This window comes from Martes martes, assembly GCF_963455335.1.
Source record: "Martes martes genome assembly, chromosome: 11".
Taxonomy (NCBI): Eukaryota; Metazoa; Chordata; class Mammalia; order Carnivora; family Mustelidae; genus Martes; species Martes martes.
Window position 1 is genome coordinate 24,093,849 of NC_137899.1, and position 18,194 is coordinate 24,112,042.

General features: G+C 38.1%; 1 protein-coding gene across 1 annotated transcript in view; it reads left to right on the forward strand.

Moving 5' to 3' along the window:
* Positions 1-18,194, forward strand: part of FBXL13 (F-box and leucine rich repeat protein 13) — a gene marked incomplete at both ends in the record, with an annotated part of 240,961 nt that overhangs the window by 66,945 nt on the left and 155,822 nt on the right. The window contains one exon of the mRNA XM_080818712.1: positions 17,619-17,714. Within this exon, the coding sequence (XP_080674838.1) occupies positions 17,619-17,714 (96 nt within the window). The remainder of the gene's footprint in view (positions 1-17,618; positions 17,715-18,194) is intronic.

The following is an 18,194-nucleotide window of genomic DNA, read 5'->3' on the forward strand; positions in this document are numbered from 1 at the left end:
TGTAATCTTACTTGGAAACAGATGTAATTAGCTATGGTGAGGTCACAATTGATGAGGGTGTGTCCTAAATTGAATGACTGATATCTTCATAAGAGAAAGGAGAGGGACAGTCAGATCCACAGATCCACATCCAAGAGAAGGCCATGTGATAACAGAGGCAAAGACTGGAGTGATGTAACTCCAAGCCAAGGAAAGCCCAGGAATGCCGGCAACCACCCAAAGATCAGAAGGGGCAAGGAAGGATCCTCCCCTGAGCCTTCAAAGGGAGTGTGGCTCAGCGGATGCTCACTTCAGACTTCTGGCCTCTAGAACTGTGACAGAATACATTTCTGATATTTCAAGCCACCCAGTTTGTGCTAATTTGTTACAGCAGCCTTAGGAAACTAAGACAGTGACCTTCCAAGGAGTAGTGGTGACTCAGGAATAAAGGCCCAGTCCTCCCTAAGCAGCTGTACTCTTGCGTCCCTGTCTGTATGTGAGCACCTGCCAGAGGTGCTCCCTTTATTGGCTTTACATCTTCATCAGTTCTACACAGTTTGCTACCCAGAGGGCTTTCCTTCCTGCCTCCCCCCTCTTTTAAGTTGTTCTTCAACAACTCTTACACAGGTCATCTATTCTTCTATCTCTTATACTCTCAGAAGTGCGGCCCTCTTCTTCTAGTGCTATTCTGTGCTGCTACTTCTCCTTCCTAGGTTGCTTTTACCTTTGGGCATAGGCCCTGTCGTAATGCTTTTTCTGTCTTAAAATATACAAGTAGGGGTGCCCGGTGGGTCAGTGGGTTAAGTGTAGAGACAAAAGGTGAAGTTTTTACTTTCTTGATATAGTCCTCTGATACACAAAAGTTTTAAATGTTTTTAAAAGATTTTACTTACTTATTTGCCAGAGAGAAAGAGAGAGAGAGGGAGAGCACAAGCAAGGGGAGCTGCAGGCAGAGGGAGAAACAGGCTCCCTGCTGAGTAAGGAGCCCAGTGAGGGGCTCAATCCCAGGATCCTGGGATCATGACCTGAGCTGAAGGCAGACACGTAACTGACTGAGCCACCCAGGCGTCCTGGAAGTTTTAAATTTTGATGAAACATGATTCATCTTTTCCTTCACTAATTGTGTTTTTGGTGTCATATCTAAGAATCCTTGCCAAACTCAGGGTTATAAAGGATTACCCCTATTTTCCTCAAGAGTTTTACATTTCTTAGCTTTTATATTGGGTTGTTGATCTAGTTTCAGTTAATTTACTTACCTCATAATGGCATGAGGTAAATTCATTGTTTTTGCTTTTGGATATCCAACTGGTCATTGTTTTGTATTTGGATATCCAACTGTCCCAGCATCATTTATTGAAAAGACTGTCCTTGCCCCAATGAATGGCCTTAGCATCCTTGTCAAAAGTCAACTGACTATAGCTATATAGGTTTATTTCTGGACCCTCAATCGAACTGTCTTTGTGTCTAGCCTTATTCCAGCACCATGCTATTTTTGGTTACTGAAGCTTTGTAGTAAGTTTTAAACTTTGTAATCTGGGTCCTCCAACTTTATTCTTTTTGAAAACTGTTTAGCTATTTGGGGCCCCTTGCAATTCCATATGCATTTGAAAATTGGCTTTTCTACTTCTGAAAAAAGAACTGTTGGAATTTTCATAAGGTTGCATTGAGTCTATAGATCACTTTAGGTAGTATTGACCTCTTAATATTTTTTCTTATTAGCATTACATTATCCTTGAATATTTGGTATGATACTCTTGTAAAAACTCTCTGGGCCTATTTGTTTGGTAGTTATTTGTTCATGGGCAGACCTCAAATTCTGACTTAGTTCCATTTATTGTTATTTGTATTTTGTTTTCCACTTTATGAATATGGGATGTCTTTCCATTTAGTTAGGTCTTCTTTAATTTCTTTTAGTAATGCTTTATAGTTTTCAGTGTACTAGTCTTTTACCTCCTTAGTTAAACTTATTCCTGGGTATTTTATTCAAAAGTGAGGTTATTAAAATAAAATATTTTAGGCATACAAAGAAATATAATATAATGAACACTTGTGTGATCACCACACAGCTTAAAAAACAAAGTTTAACAAATATACTATTAAAGCCTCTCTGTATTGTCTTCTCTGGCTCAGAAGAGACTGCTCTCTTAAATTCAGTGTTTATGATTTCCTTACATAGTGTGGTAGACAGAATAATAGCCCCCCCCAAGATATCCATGTCCTAAGCCTCAGAATCTGTAAGTATATTTCCTTAAATGGCAAAGGAGTCTTTGTGGATGTGGTTAAGTTAAAGACTTGAGATGGTTAAGTTTATCCTTGAGTATCTGGGTGGGTTCAGCATAATCGCATAGGTCCTTGTAAATGAAAGAGGAAGGCAGGACCTTTTGTAAATATATCTCTCCAAGGGCTAGATAAGCCCCAGGGTCTCCAACTTTCATGACCTGGAGATGTCTTCAAGGTCCTGCCTGGGACTCGTATCTCCTTTATATGTACATTACTGGGGATCTTCCTGGCACCTTGGGAGCTTGACTTGGAGGACTAGGCCAAACTAGAACCGTTTGACTTTCTTGTAGAAATGAGAGAAGTATTACTACCTTTTGGAACAGAGAAATTAACTAGACAAGTGGACAAATGGTTATAGATCGAATCCCCATAGTATGTGGAAAGAAAAATGTAGAGAAAGTGAAAGCAAAACATTATCTTTATAGCACATAGATTTCTATGCCTCCAGAGGCTAGAGCTTTTTATAAAAGCACTGAGAAAACGAGGGAAGATTTATTTCCTCACATTGATTTATCAACAATTGAGATCTTTGATATAATTTTTCATTGTGACTGTGGATCTGTCAATTTTTCTTTGTATCTTTGTGCCTATGTTATTGGAGGCTTATGAATCTCTAGTGAGATGTTTTCTTTATTTATAATGTAGTGACCCTCCTTATCAGGTAAGCTTTGAAAGTCCTCTTGAAATAGATCCAACAAGAGGATATAACAATTGTAAATATCTATGCACGCTACATGGAAGAACCCAAATACATAAAGTAAATATTAACAGACATTAAGGATGAAATTGATTGTAACACAATAGCAGTAGGGGACTCTAACATCCCACTTACATCGATGGCTAGATCATCCAGAGATAAAATCAATAAGAAAACAGTGTCTTTGAATGACACATTAGACTAGATGGACTTAAGAGATACATGCAAAACAGTCCATCAAAACAACAGAATGCACATTGTTTTCAAGGGCACATAGAACACTCACCAGGATAGATCACATGCTAGGCCACAAAATAAATCTCAATAAATCTTGTCAATAAATGACAAAATTGAAATCATGTCATGCATCTTTTCTAACAAAGCAGTATGAAACTAGAAATCATTTACTAGAAAAAAATTGGAAAATATATAAACACAGAGGTGGTAAACCATATGTTACTAAACAATCAATGGTTCACTAAAGAAATCAAAGAGGAAATAAAAAATACATGGAAACAAATGAAAATGAAAACACAGTGGTCCAAAATCTTTGGGATGTGGCAAAAGCAGTTCTAAGAGGGAAATTTATACATATATACAAGAAAAATCTCAAATAAACAATCCAACCCTATACCTAAAGGAAGTAGAAAAAGAAGAACAAACAAAGCTCAAAGTTAGTGGAAGGAAAGAACTAATAAATGTCAGAGCACAAATAAATAAAATAGAGACTAAAAAAATTAGAAAAGATGACTGAAACCAGGAGCTCATCCTTTGAAAATATAATAAAACTGAAGAACTGTTTTTGCCAGACACATCAAGGAAAAAAAGAAAGGACTGAAATAAATAAAATCAGAAATGAAAGAGGAAAAGTAATAACTGGCACCATAGAAATACAAAAGTTTAAGAGACTACTACAAAAAAAACTGTATTCCAGGGGTACCTGGGTGGCTCAGTGGGTTAAAACCTCTGCTTTTGGCTCAGGTCATGATCCCAGAGTCCTGGGATCAAGCCCCGCTTTGGGCTCTCTGCTCCATGGGGAGCCTGCTTCCTCCTCTCTCTGCCTGCCTCTCTACCTACTTGTGATCTCCGTCTGTCAAATATATAAATAAAAATCTTTATTAAAAAATTGCATTCCGCTTCTCCTCAACCACCTAGGCCCGGCCGTAGAGGGCAGTCGGAGGAGGAGCCCCACAATAAAGGTCCCCTGAAAACGCTGGAGCTAGATTCAGGGCTGACCTCTGAGGTCCGGAGTATCCGCTGGACAGAAGACAACGCGGTGGGCCGTCCCACGGGCCCTGCCAGTCTCCGGAGAAGGCCTTTGAAGTGAAAGGAATCGCCGCGGCGCCTCGGAAAGCCAGGTTCTGTGATCTCAGAGAGAGGAACACTACGGAATACGGCATTGACTTTTACCAGCTCTAGCTTCTGGGGACTCTGCTTCTCCAGTAAATGACCTTTGAGGAGAACTGACCAATTCTTGGAACCTAAAATCATGGCTCATCATTTGGTGATGTTCAGAGATGTGGCCGTAGACTTTTCTCAGGAAGAGTGGGAATGCCTGAACTCATATCAGAGGAATTTGTACAGAGATGTGATACTAGAGAACTATAGCAACTTGGTGTCAGTGGGATGTTCCATTTCTAAGCCAGATGTGATCACCCTACTAGAGCAAGGGAAAGAACCCTGGATGGTTGTGAGGGATGAGAGAAGAAGGAGGAGCCTAGATTTAGAATCCAGATATGACACTAAAAAATTACTTCAAGAAAAGGATATTTATGAAATGAATTTATCTCCGTGGGAGATAATGGGAAGAATTAGAAGTTGTGGCCTTGAAGACTCCTTTATCAGAAAAGATTATAAATATAAAAAGTTTGAGGGACAAGAAGGTCCTCAAGAAGGATATATCAGGCAAGTGAAAAAAATGCCCACTTACAGAAAACTCACATCTCTTACTCTGTATCAGAGAATTCATAATAGAGAGAAACCCTACGAATGTGGGGACTGTGGGAAGGCCTTTAGAGTGCGCCAACAACTTACTTTCCATCAGAGAATTCACACTGGTGAAAAGCCCTATGAATGTAAAGAATGTGGAAAAGCCTTTAGACAGTGTGCCCACCTTAGTCGACATCAGAGAATTCACACTTCTGACAAACTCCTTGAATGTAAAAAATGCGGAAAGATCTTCACATGTGGTGCAGATCTTCGAGTACATCAGAGAACTCATATTGGTGAGAAGCCCTATGAATGTAAGGAATGTGGGAAGGCCTTTAGAGTGCGAGGACAACTTAATCTCCATCAAAGGATTCATACTGGTGAGAAACCCTATGAATGTAAGGAATGTGGGAAGACCTTTAGGCAGTACGCACACCTTACACGACATCAGAGACTTAATATTGCTGAGAAGTGCTATGAGTGTAAGGACTGCGGGCAGGCTTTTTTGTGTAGTACAGGCCTTCGTGTACATCACAAACTTCATACTGGTGAAAAACCCTATGAATGTAAGGAATGTGGAAAGGCCTTTAGGGTACGGCAACAACTCACTCTCCATCAGAGAATTCACACTGGTGAGAAACCCTATGATTGTAAAGAATGTGGGAAGACCTTTAGTCGCGGCTATCATCTGACTCTCCATCAGAGAATTCATACTGGTGAGAAACCTTATGAATGTAAGGAATGTCAGAAGTTCTTTCGTCGTTACTCAGAACTTATTTCACATCAAGGTATTCATATTGGAGAGAAACCCTATGATTGTAAGGAATGTGGGAAGACCTTTAGACTGTTTTCACAACTTACTCAACATCAGAGTATTCATTTTGGTGAGAAACCTTATAAATGTAAGGAATGTGAGAAGACTTTTAGACTGCTGTCACAACTTACTCAGCATCAGAGTATTCATACTGGTGAGAAACCCTATGACTGTAAGGAGTGTGGAAAGGCCTTTAGACTTCATTCATCACTTATTCAACATCAGAGAATTCACTCTGGAGAAAAACCATACAAATGTAAGGAATGTAAAAAGGCATTTAGACAACATTCCCATCTAACTTACCATCAGCGAATTCATAATGTAACTAAGTAATTATAGGAAAGCCTTCTACTGTGAATTTTGTATTAAAGGGCATTAGAAAATAAATTCTAGGGGAGGTTACTGAATATAGGAATCCCTTTTGCTTCATGCTTAGAACTCGGCTAAATAAGAGGTTTTATTTGAAGGAAAGGGTATATTACTTTCACTAATTTGTAAAAGCCTTTCCTCAGCATTAAAAACCATGTTAAACTTCAGGAAATTTGTTCTAGAAAGAAACTCTTAAAGGAGTAAATATAGGAGAGCTTTTGATCTTATCTATTGTATCACATCTATTCTTCCCATCTGTATAATATACCTATGGAGGTTGCTAGGGCACTAACTCATCCCAAAAATGATAATTGAAAGGAAAGTCATTTAGCCTGCATTTCCTATTGAACTGTATTTTAGGGCAACTAGAAGTTGATGAGCTAAAATTCTTTATTAGAGTTTTGCAGCACATGATGAAATAGTGGATCTAGGCACAATTCTCAGTAGAGGTTATGACAAGTAGATACCCATCAATTGATTTTAATCTCATGAAAAGTAGGATAAAACACTTTGTACCCCCAATGAGTTACGGTAAAGCATATGCATCTTGTCCCAAAATATTGAACCTGAATCTAAGCATCAAGATCTAACTCCCCCTTTAGAGAAAATTCAGGGAACAGAAGAACATGACAGAAGAAGAAGCAATTAAACTAATCTAAAATGTGGGTAATTCTACAAGAGGAATGACCTAGCTTCTCAAGCAATAAAATGGCATTGAAAAAGGGGAGGTGGAACTCTTAGATATTAAACGAGTCTGAAGAAATGTATACCAATCAAATGTAATGAATTAGATTCACGATGAACAAACATGTAAAGACATTTTTATGACAATTGGGGAAATGGGAGTATTGACAGTATTAGGTAATATTTAAAAATTATGTTTTTGTTAGGTGTGATAATAGCATCGTGGTTACGTAAAAATGTTAGAGGTAAGTTTATACACAAGACGATATTGATGTCTGGAACTTTTAAAAAATGCTTATGCAAAAGAAAAATTAGAATGGATAACTTGTTTGTCAGTGATGGTAAGATGAGTCTTGGGTACACGGTTTTTGTCTATTTTGTTTTTGCTATTTTCTCTACTTTTATGTATTTCAACTTTCCCATAATATTATTTTAAAGATAAAATTATGTGGTATTATAAAAAAAATTGTATTCCAACAAATTAGACAACCTAGAAAAAATGGATAAATTTATAGAAATATATAATCTTCCAAAACTGAATCAGGAAAAGATAGAAAACCTGAACAGACCAATTACTGGTAACAAAATTGACTCAGTAATTAAAAAACTTCCAACAAACAAAAGTCCAGGACCAGATGGCTTCACAAGTGAATTCTACCAAACATTTAAAGAAGAGTTCATATCTATTCTCAAACTATTCCAAAAATAGAAGGGGAAGGGAAGCTTCTAAATACATTCCACAAGGCCAGCATCACCCTGGTACCAAAGCCAAAGGGGGGAAAACAGCAACAACAACAGAAGAAAACTATAGGCCAATATCCCTGATGAATATAGATCTCCCCAAACTTAGTAATATATTAGCAAACCAAATTCAACAATACATTAAAAGGATATTCAACATGATCAAATAGGATTTATTCTGGGGATGCAAGGATGGTTTAACATTTGCAGATCAATTAATGTGTACACCACATCAGCAAAAACTAAGGATAAAAATCACATGATAGGGCGCCTGGGTGGCTCAGTGGGTTAAGCCTCTGCCTTCAGCTCAGGTCATGATCTCAGGGTCCTAGGATCGAGTCCCGCATCGGGCTCTCTGCTCGGCGGGGAACCTGCTTCCCCCCCCCTTCTCTGCCTGCCTCTCTGCCTACTTGTGATCTCTCTCTGTCAAATAAACAAATAAAAAAAATATTTTTTTAAAAAAATCACATGACCATCTTAATAGATGCAGAAAAAGCAAGTGACAAAATTCAACATGCATTCATGATAAAAACTCAACCAAGTGTGTTTAGAGGGAACATACCTCAACATAACAAAGTCCATATAACAAACTCACAACAACATCATACTCAGTGGTGAAATACTAAGAGCTTTTCCTCTACAATTAGGAATAAGACAAGGATGTCCACTATCACCACTTTTATACAACATAGTGTTGGAAATCTTAGTTGTAGCAATCAGACAAGAAAGAGAAATAAAAGGCACCCAAATTGGTAAGGAAAAATTTCAACTATCACTATTTGCAGATGACATAATACTGTACATGGAAAACCTTGAAGAATCCACCAAAAAGCTACTAGCAGTAGTAAATGAATAAGTTGCCGGATATAAAATTAATATACAGAAATCTGTTACATTTTATTTATTTATTTATTTATTTATTTATTTATTTATTTTGAGAGAGAGAGAGTGTGTGTGTGCCAGCAAGGGGAGGGGCACAGGGAGAGGGAGAGAATGTCAAGCACACTCCATGCTGAGCCTGGACCCTGATGCAGAGCTTGATCCCACAAGTCCAAGATCATAACCTGAACTGAAACCAAGAATTGAATGCTCAACTGGCTGGGACCCCCAGGTGCCCCAGAAATCTGTTGCATTTTTATGTACAGATAACAAAGTAGCAGAAAGAAAAATTAAGTGAACAACTGCATTTACAATTGCACCAAAAAGACACTGATGCCTAGGAATAAACTTAACCTACGAGGTGAAAGATCTGTATTCCAAAAACTCTAAAACATTGACGAAAGAAATTGAAAATGACACAAACAAATGGAAAGACATACTGTGCTCATGGATTGGAAGAATTAATATTGTTAAAGTGTCCACACCACAGCTTCCATGCAATCTCTATCAAAATACCAATAGTAGTTTTCACAAAACTAAAACAAATAACCATGAAATTTGTATGGGACTACCAAAACCCCCAAAGAGCCAAGGCAATCTTGAGAAAGAAGAACAAAGCTGGAAGTATCACAATCCCAGATTTCAAGATATATTACAAAACTATAATAATCAAAAGAGTGTGGTACTGGCACTAAAACAAACATATAGATCACTAGAACATAATAGGAAGGCCAGAAATAAACCCATACTAAATGGTCAAATTAATCTACAACAAAGGAAGCAAGAATATACAGTAGGGAGAAAAGAGTCTCTGCAGTAAGTGGTGTTGGGAAGACTGGACAGCTGCATGCAACAGAATGAAACTGGATTACTTTCTTACACCATACACAAAAATAAATTCAAAATGGATTGAAGACCTAGATGTGAGACCTAGAAGAAAACAAAGGCAGTCACCTCTTACACATCGGTCTAAGCAACATATTTATGGATATGTCTCCTTGCAAGGGAAACAAAAGCAAAAATAAACCACCGGGACTACTCTAAAATAAAAACCTTTTGTACTACAAAGGAAACCTTCAATAAAATGACAAGGCAATTTACTGAATGGGAGAAGATATTTGCAAATAATATATCCAATAAGGGGTTACTATCCAAGATATATAAAGAACTTACACAACTCAACACCAAAAAACCAAGTAATCCAATTTAAAAATGGGCAAAGGATCTGAACGGACATTTTTTCAGAGAACACATACAGATGGCCAAGAAGAGATGCTCAACATCACTAATGACCAGGGAAATACAAACCAAAACCACAATGAGGTATCACCTCATACCAGTCAGAATGGGTAAAATAAAAAGGCAGGAAATAACAACTATTGGTCAGGATGTGGAGAAAAAGGAACCCACAGTGGGCAGGAATGTAATTTGCTGCAGTCACTGTGGAAGACAGTATCAAGGTTCCTCAAAAAATTAAAAATAGAAATACCAAATGATCCAGTAATTTCACTACTTGGTATTTACCAGCAAAAACACTAATTCAGTGAGATGCCTGGTGGCTCAATCGGTTAAGCATCTGCCTTAGGCTCAGGTCATGATCCCACATTCTTGGGGTTGAGTTCTGCATCAGGCTCTTTGCTCAGTGGGGAGCCTTTCTCCCTCTGCCTGCCACCCACCCTGCTTGTGTTCTCTCCCTCTCTCTCTCTGACAAGTAAATAAAATCTTAAAAAAAATTAAATAAAAAAAAACACTAATTCAAAAAGATAAATGAACTCCTATGGTTCTTGCAGCATTATTTACAACAGCCCAGATGGAAGCAAGCTAAGTGTCCACCGATAGTTGAAAGGATAAAGAAGATGCAATATATATAAACAATGAAATATTACTCAGCCATAAAAAAGAATATTTTGCCATGTGGGACAACATGGATTGATGTAGACAGTATTATGCTAAGTGAAAGAAGTCAGAGAAAATAAATACTATATAACTTCACCTAAATGTAGAATCTAAAAAAAAAAAAAAAAAAAATGTAGAATCTAAGCAACAACAACAAAAAAAAAACAAACCAAAAAAGCAGAAATTACTCATTAATACAAAAAAATGATGGTTGATGGAGGGGAAGGCATGGGGGCATGGGCAAAATGGGTGAAGGTATTGGCTTCCAGTTATGGAATGAATAAGTCAAGGGAGTAAAATGCACAGCATAGGGAACTCAGTCCAGGATATTGTAATAGTGTGTGTGGTGACAGACAGTAGCTACAGCTGTGAGCACAGCATCATGTATAGAGCTGACAAATCGCTGTATTGTACACCTGAGACTAATGGAACATTGTGTGTCAACTATATATTTCAATTCAAAAATAAATTAATTTAAAAAATAGACCTGAATTCCTGCTCTGTCACATCAGTCTACGTGTCATAGTGAGGGGTTCTTATAGCATTCATCCTTAATTTTCTCTTCAATGGGAATATTGCCTAAAATGAAAAAAAATCTAGCTAAAATACAGTACTGAACAAGATGAACACAAATGAAAGGAAAATTGATAGGTTCTATTAATAACAGAGGAAAAAACAGTAAGGCAAAAACATTAGGGGTAATCTTTGTTTTCTAACCAGTGAATTTTGTTAAACTTATTGTTACTAGATATACTGGAATAAATACTTCTCTTCTAATTTTACACTACTTATCCTGTTTTTATATGCTTCTTTTCTCCTTTTCTAACTTTATTTATTGAATTTTAAAATATATCCACTTTATTCCCATTTTTGTGCTTTAGAGAATATGCATTCTATTTCTATTTCTGTGGTTTCTCTTAAATACTTTTAACATGTGAAGTTACCTGAATAAAGTGAATTATTACCTATAATTTCTTCCTCATAATTACTACAACTTAGAACACTTGGACTGATTACTCTCTCTAGTCAGAATATTAGGACTATCTAGTGTTTTTATTCCACCTTGTTTTTGTACCCCACGTTAGTCATATGTTTTTTAAGTCATATGTTTACCCCCTATATACTTAATTAATTTCTTTGTCCATCATTACTATTGCCATCTCACTCTTCTGATTCCAATGTCCTGTAGAAGTTCTTTTGTGAAGAGTCTATTGCAGATAAACTCTCTCAATCTTTGTCTCAAAATGCCTTTACTTAATGCTCGTCCTCCAGTTGTAATTTACTTCATGAAATGTCGGAGACTGTAAGTACTTTCTGCTGACGTCCGCTTTCTGTGGTTGTGAAATGGTGTTCTTCTCAATGTCTCTGTCTCTGGGTGGATTTAATGTGGTCCCTTGCTATCGACCCTTTGCCATTTTACTACAATGCCATATGATCTTTTGAGTTTCCTATTTGGGATTTCTTTTGCTTCTTGAATAGGAGAACTGTTTCTTCTCATTAGTTCTAGAACATGCTCATCTGTTGTATTTTAAAATTTGCCTATATTCCATTCTCGGCTCTTTCCTTCTAGAAATTCTGTGAAGATACATATAAAATGTTGGATGCTTTCATGTTATGTAATGTGCCTCTTAACCCCCTTTATATTTTTCATCTCTTTATCTTTCTGTGCCTTATTCTCTGTAATGTCTTCTGATACATAATCCAGGTTGCCAATTCTCTTTGTCAGCTGGGTTTCATCTGCTATGTAATTCATCCACTGAGTTTTTAATTTCAGTCACTCTCTTTTTCAAACTCCCATGAATTTTACTTCGTTCCTTTATCAATCTGCCCAGTCCTATTTCAACAACAGCTTTTTCAAAAACCTATTTTTTTAAGTCTTATATCATCTTAATGTTTTCATAATCACAATCTGACGATTTGATTTAAGAAGATATTTATTGTTTGTCTGTTTGACTCCTGGATTTTCTTCCCCTCATATGTTTTGTAATTTTTATTGAAAACTCACTTTTTGGGGGTGGAATTAATCTGTAAGAATCCTATAAGATGTGGTTTGAAGATGTGCCTCTTTAGAGAGATGGTATTTATTTCTGCCAAATGTCTGAGTTACCACTGAGTTGGAAGCTCTTCGCATGTTAATGTATCAAATCCAATTACAAAGGTAATAAATTCACAATGGGCCCCACAAGTAATTTAAATTCAAATTCCAATCCACATGATACCTGGTCTTTGGTTATAAATTTTGGGGAATTTTTTTTGTTTTAAATCCCAGGCTAGGTACCTTAGATTTTCTTCACCAATAGTAGTAGTAGTTGTTTCAATTCTCTCTATTTGATAATCCTGGATTTCTCTCTATTTCCCCCTTTCTGTTTCTTTTACTCTCTCTGACTCAGTTAGGACTTCCAGCTTTGTACAAGACTGGTAACTTTTTCTGTCCCTGTGTGGCCAGTGAAATCTGAAAAATCTTTGTCATGAAATCTATTTGTCATGAAAAGCAGCAACCATCCCCACTGTTTCCTTAGCCAGAACAACTATGGTATGAACACCTTAATATGAGTCTGGGTTTACAAAGATTGCGGGCCTGGATATTTTCCTTACTTTCTTAAAAACTCAGGTATGTTTTTTAAAAAAAAGTTTGTTTTAGAGAGTAGAAAAGTAGTTGTCAAGGGCTGTGGGGTAGGGGAAATAGGGAGAGGTTGGAAAAAAGGGTACAAACTTTTGATGAAGGATAGTTGGAAGAAAGGCAGGCAGGGACAAGGCCCCTGCCCTAAAAGGTAACCACTGAAAGGATTTTACACCACCCTGGGAAGAGCCCTCCACCCTTCCCCACTGACAGAAACCTAATTGGATGACAGGTGCAGGGGGGTTAATCAGATTAGAACAGTGAACCAACAAACCCATAAAAACCCCTAGACTAGAACCTCAGGTGGCAACCCTCTTGGGTCCGTCCTCTCCTTCTTTGGGAGCTCTGTCATTCAATATACTTTACTATCGCTCAATAAAAACTTGCTTTGCTGCCCACCACAGTCTGGTCTACCTCTTCTTTCTCCAAAGCAGCATGACCAAGAACCTGGGGCATCATAGGAAAAGAAATCCTATAACACTTTCAGCTATAAGATGTATAAGGTCTGAGGATCTGATGTAAACACAGTGATTATAGTTGATAACATTGTGTTCTATACCTGAAATTGGCTAAGAGAGTGGAACTCAAATGTTCTCACCAAAAATAATAAAGATAAATATGTGAGGTGATGGATATGTAAATTAACACATTAATTAACCTTAATTAAGGTGGATCCTTTCACTATGTATATGTATAACAAATCACAATGTACACTTTAAGTATCCTGAATTTTGGGGTGCTTGGGTGGCTCAGTTGGTTAACTGTCTGTCTTTGGCTCAGGTCATGATCCCAGGGTTCTGGGATCAAGCCCCACATCAGGCTCCCTGCTCAGTGGGGAGCCTGCTTCTCTCTCCCCCAGCTCTTGTGCACTCTGTCTCTCTCTCAAATAAATAAATAAAATCCTTAAAAAATATCTTGAATTTCATATGTCAATTAAGCTCAATAAAGCTGAAATTTAAAAAAAATTTTTAGGGGTGCCTCAGTGGCTCAGTCAGTTAAGTGTCTGCCTTCAGCTCAGGTCATGATCCTGAGGTCCTGGGATCAAGTCCCATGTTGGCCTCTCTGTTCATCGGTAATTCTGCTTCTCCCTTTGCCTGTCACTTCCCCAGCTTTTATGCATGCTCTCTCTCTGTCAGATGAATAAATAAAATCTTTAAAAATAAAGTAAATAAATAATTTTTTAAAGAAAAATCTTTTTGGGTAAATACCTAGTAGTGCAGTTGCTGGATCATAGGGCAGCTCTATTTTCAACTTTTTGAGGAACCTCCATGCTGTTTTCCAGAGTGGTTGCACCAGCTTGCATTCGCACCAACAGTGTAGGAGGGTTCCCCTTTCTCCACATCCTCGCCAGCACCTGTCATTTCCTGACTGGTTAATTTTAGCCATTCTGACTGGTGTGAGGTGGTACCTCATTGTGGTTTTGATTTGTATTTCCCTGATGCCAAGAGATACTGAGCATTTTTTCACGTGTCTGTTGGCCATTTGTATGTCTTCGTAAATGTCTGTTCATGTCCTCTGCCCGTTTCTTGATTAGATTATTTGTTCTTTGGGTGTTGAGTTTGATAAGTTCTTAATAGATTTTGGATACTAGCCCTTTATGTGTAAGTCATTTGCAAATATCTTCTCCCATTCTGTAGGTTGTCTTTTTCCTTTTTAAAAAGATTTTATTTAATTTATTTGTCAGAGAGACAGAGAGAGAGAGAGAGAGAGAGAGAGAGAAGAAGCAGGGGGAACAGCAGGCAGAGGGAGAAACAGGCTCCCCACTGAGCAAGAAGCCCAATGTGAGACTCCATCCCAGGACCCTGGGATCATGACCTGAGCTAAAGGCAGACGTTTGGACGTCTGACTGAGCCACCCAAGCATCCCGGTTGTCTTCTGGTTTTGTCGACTGTTGCCTTTGCTGTGCAAAATCTTTTTATTTTAATGAAGTCCCAATAGTTCATTTTTGCCTTTGTTCCCCTTGCCTTTGACAATGTGTCTAGCAAGAAGTTGCTGCAGCCCAGGCCACAGAGGTTTCTGTCTGTGTTCTCCTCTAGGATTTTGATGGATTCCTGTCTCACATTGAGGTCTGTCATCTATTTTGAGTCTATTTTTGTGTGTGGTGTAAGAAAATATTCCACTGTCATTCTTCTGCATGTGGCTGTCTAATTTTCCCAACACCATTTGTTGAAGAGACTGTCTTTTTTCCATTGGACATTCTTTCCTGCTTTGTCAAAGATTAGTTGACCATAGAGTTGTGGGTCCATTTCTGGGCTCTCTAATCTGTTCCAATGATGTGTGTATCTGTTTTTGTGCCAGGTTGATTACAGCTTTGTAATAGAGCTTGAAGTCTGGAATTGTGATGTCACCAGCTTTGGTTTTCTTTTTCAGCATTCCTCTGGCTATTTGGGGTTTTTTCTAGTTCCATACAAATATTAGGATTATTTGTTCCATTTTCTGTGAAAAAAGTTGATGGTATTTTGATAGGGATTGCACTGAATATGTAGATTGCTCTAGTAGCATAGACACTTTTACAATATTTGGTCTTCCAATCCATGAGTGTGGAACATTTTTTCCATTTCTTTGTGTCTTTCTCAATTTCTTTCATGAGAGTTCTATAGTTTTCTGAGTTCAGATCCTTTGCCTCCTTGGTTAGATTTATTCCTAGGTATCTTGTGTTTTTTGGTGCCATTAAAATGGGATTGACTCCTTAGTTTCTCTTTCTTCTGTCTCATTGTTAGCATATAGACCCAGCAATTGCACTACTAGTATTTAACCCAAAGATACAAATGTAATGATCCAAAGGGGCATGCACATCCCAATGTTTATAGCAGTAATGTCTACAATAGCCAACATATGGAAAGAGCCCAGCTGTCCATTGACAGATGAATGGATAAAGAAGATGTGGTACAGGGCGCCTGGGTAGCTCATTTGGTTAAGCCACTGCTCAGGTCATGATCTGGGAGTCCTGGGATCGAGTCCCATATCGGGCTTCCCCTGTTCTGCAGGGAGCCTACTTCTCCCTCTCCCTCTGCCTCTCCCCCTGCTTGTGCTCTCTCTCTCTCTCTCTGTGTCAAATAAATAAATAAAATCTTAAAAAAAAGAAGATGTGGTGTGTGTGTATGTGTGTATATATATATATATGTGTGTGTGTGTGTGTGTGTAGATACACACACATATATATATAATATTATTCAGCCGTCAGAAATGATGAATACTTACCATTTACATCAATGTGGGTGGAACTAGAGGGTATTACACTAAGTAAAATAAGTCAGTCAGAGAAAGACAATTATATGATCTCACTCTTATGTGGAATTTAAGAAACAAAACAGAGGCTCATAGGGGAAGGGAGGAAAAATAAAACAAGATGAAATCAGAGAGGGAGACAAACCATAAGCAACTCTTAACCAAAGGAAACAAACTGAGGGTTGCTGGAAGGGATGGAGGTGGGGGGATGGAGTAACTGAGTGGTGGACATTAAGGAGGGCACGTAAGTGGTGCCTGGGTGGTTCAGTCAATTAAGCATCTGCCTTCAGCTCAGGTCATGATCCCAGGACCCTGGGACTGACCTCTGAGTTGAGCTCCCTTCTCGGTGGGAGGTCTGCTTCTCCCTCTCCCTCTGCGCCTCCCTTACTCTCATGCTGTCTCTCTCTAACTAGCTTGCTCTCTCTCTCAAATAAATAAATAAAATCTTAAAAAAAAAAAAAAGGAGGGCACATGATGTAATGTGCAGTGGGTATTACATAAGACTAATGAATCACTGAACTCTACCTCTGAAACTAATAATATATTATATGCAAACTAATTGAATTTAAATTAAAAAATAAGTCTTTTTAAAAAGCTTTGTTTTAGCATTTACTCATGTTTTGTATCAAGAGGATTTGCAGGTTGCCCAGTCTATCATTTTTCCAGAAACAGAAGCCAAGATGTGTTCATTGATCTTTCCTAGGAATCTGTTAACTTTTTTTTTTTTTTTTAAAGATTTTTTATTTTATTTATTTGACAGACAGATCACAAGTAGGCAGAGAGGCAGGCAGAGAGAGAAGGGAGGAAGCAGGCTCCCTGCTGAGCAGAGAGCCCGACGCGGGGCTCGATCCCAGGACGCTGGGATCATGACCCGAGCCGAAGGCAGAGGCTTTAACCCACTGAGCCACCCAGGCGCCCCAGGAATCTGTTAACTTTAAAACAAGTATCCAGTTGGGGCACCTGGGTGGCTCAGTGGGCTAAGCCTCTGCCTTTGGTTCAGGTCATGATCTCAGGGTTCTGGGATTGAGTCCCGTGTCAGGCTCTCTGCTCAGCAGGGAACCTGCTTCTCCCTCTCTCTGCCTGCCTCTCTGACTCCTTGTGATCTCTCTCTGTCAAATAAATAAATAAATAAAATCATTTTAAAAAAAGAATCTAGTTAAATTCAGCAAGCAATCATTGAATGCCTTCTATGTAGCAGCTACTATTTAGGGAAATCACTCATTTGCTAACAGAAACCACTTTCAGTCTGAAAATAAATCTGCCTATCTTCTGCCCCATCCTTCTGTGACTATCAATTGCAAAGATCACATTATAACAAAGGCATCATTAGATAAATTCTAGTCGTTTAGACAAAATTCCAGCACTTAAATCCCAGCCAGGACAATATGGATTACCTTATCATCGTTAACAACAACAACAACAACAACAAAAAAGGCAAGTGGCAGAGTTGCCCCAAATTCACTTCATTTTCAAGATTGTGTATTTCTCTTCTTTGTGTTTAGATTTTCGCCTACCTCACTTTAAGAGATATAATAATATGCGGTCAAGTTTGTCACTCCTGGATGCTGATGACACAAGGAAGCTCATTATGGAATAGTGTGAGTAGACACTACTTGCAGCTGTGTTTTTATTGTAGTTCTTAAAGGAGAACAGCCTGCTATAAAGCCAACTGGACTAGGGGCTACTTTTTTCCCTGCTCCCCCCATGGGGCCACAGAAAGTAGGTACATTTGTTTTTCTTTTGCCCAGGCACAAGCCCAAAGGACAATACAGAAAGACAATAATGTTATTTTTAAGACAGATACTATCAGTATTTTCTAATTTACATGGTAGAAATAAATCAAATATTCTTTTTGGATGGAAACATATCTCTGTTATATCTGAGTTAGACTTAACATTGTCTAACTCAGGATGCTGCTGAGATAAATTGAGGAAATGTAAGTAAAGTGCTGACTATGGAGCCTGGCATGTAAGCAGCACTCAATAAATATTAGCTGCTATTATTGGTTCACAAAACATAACAAAGTAGCACAAAATATGGAGTAAAAGAAAAAAACCTGAGCATGAAATGGGGCTAAA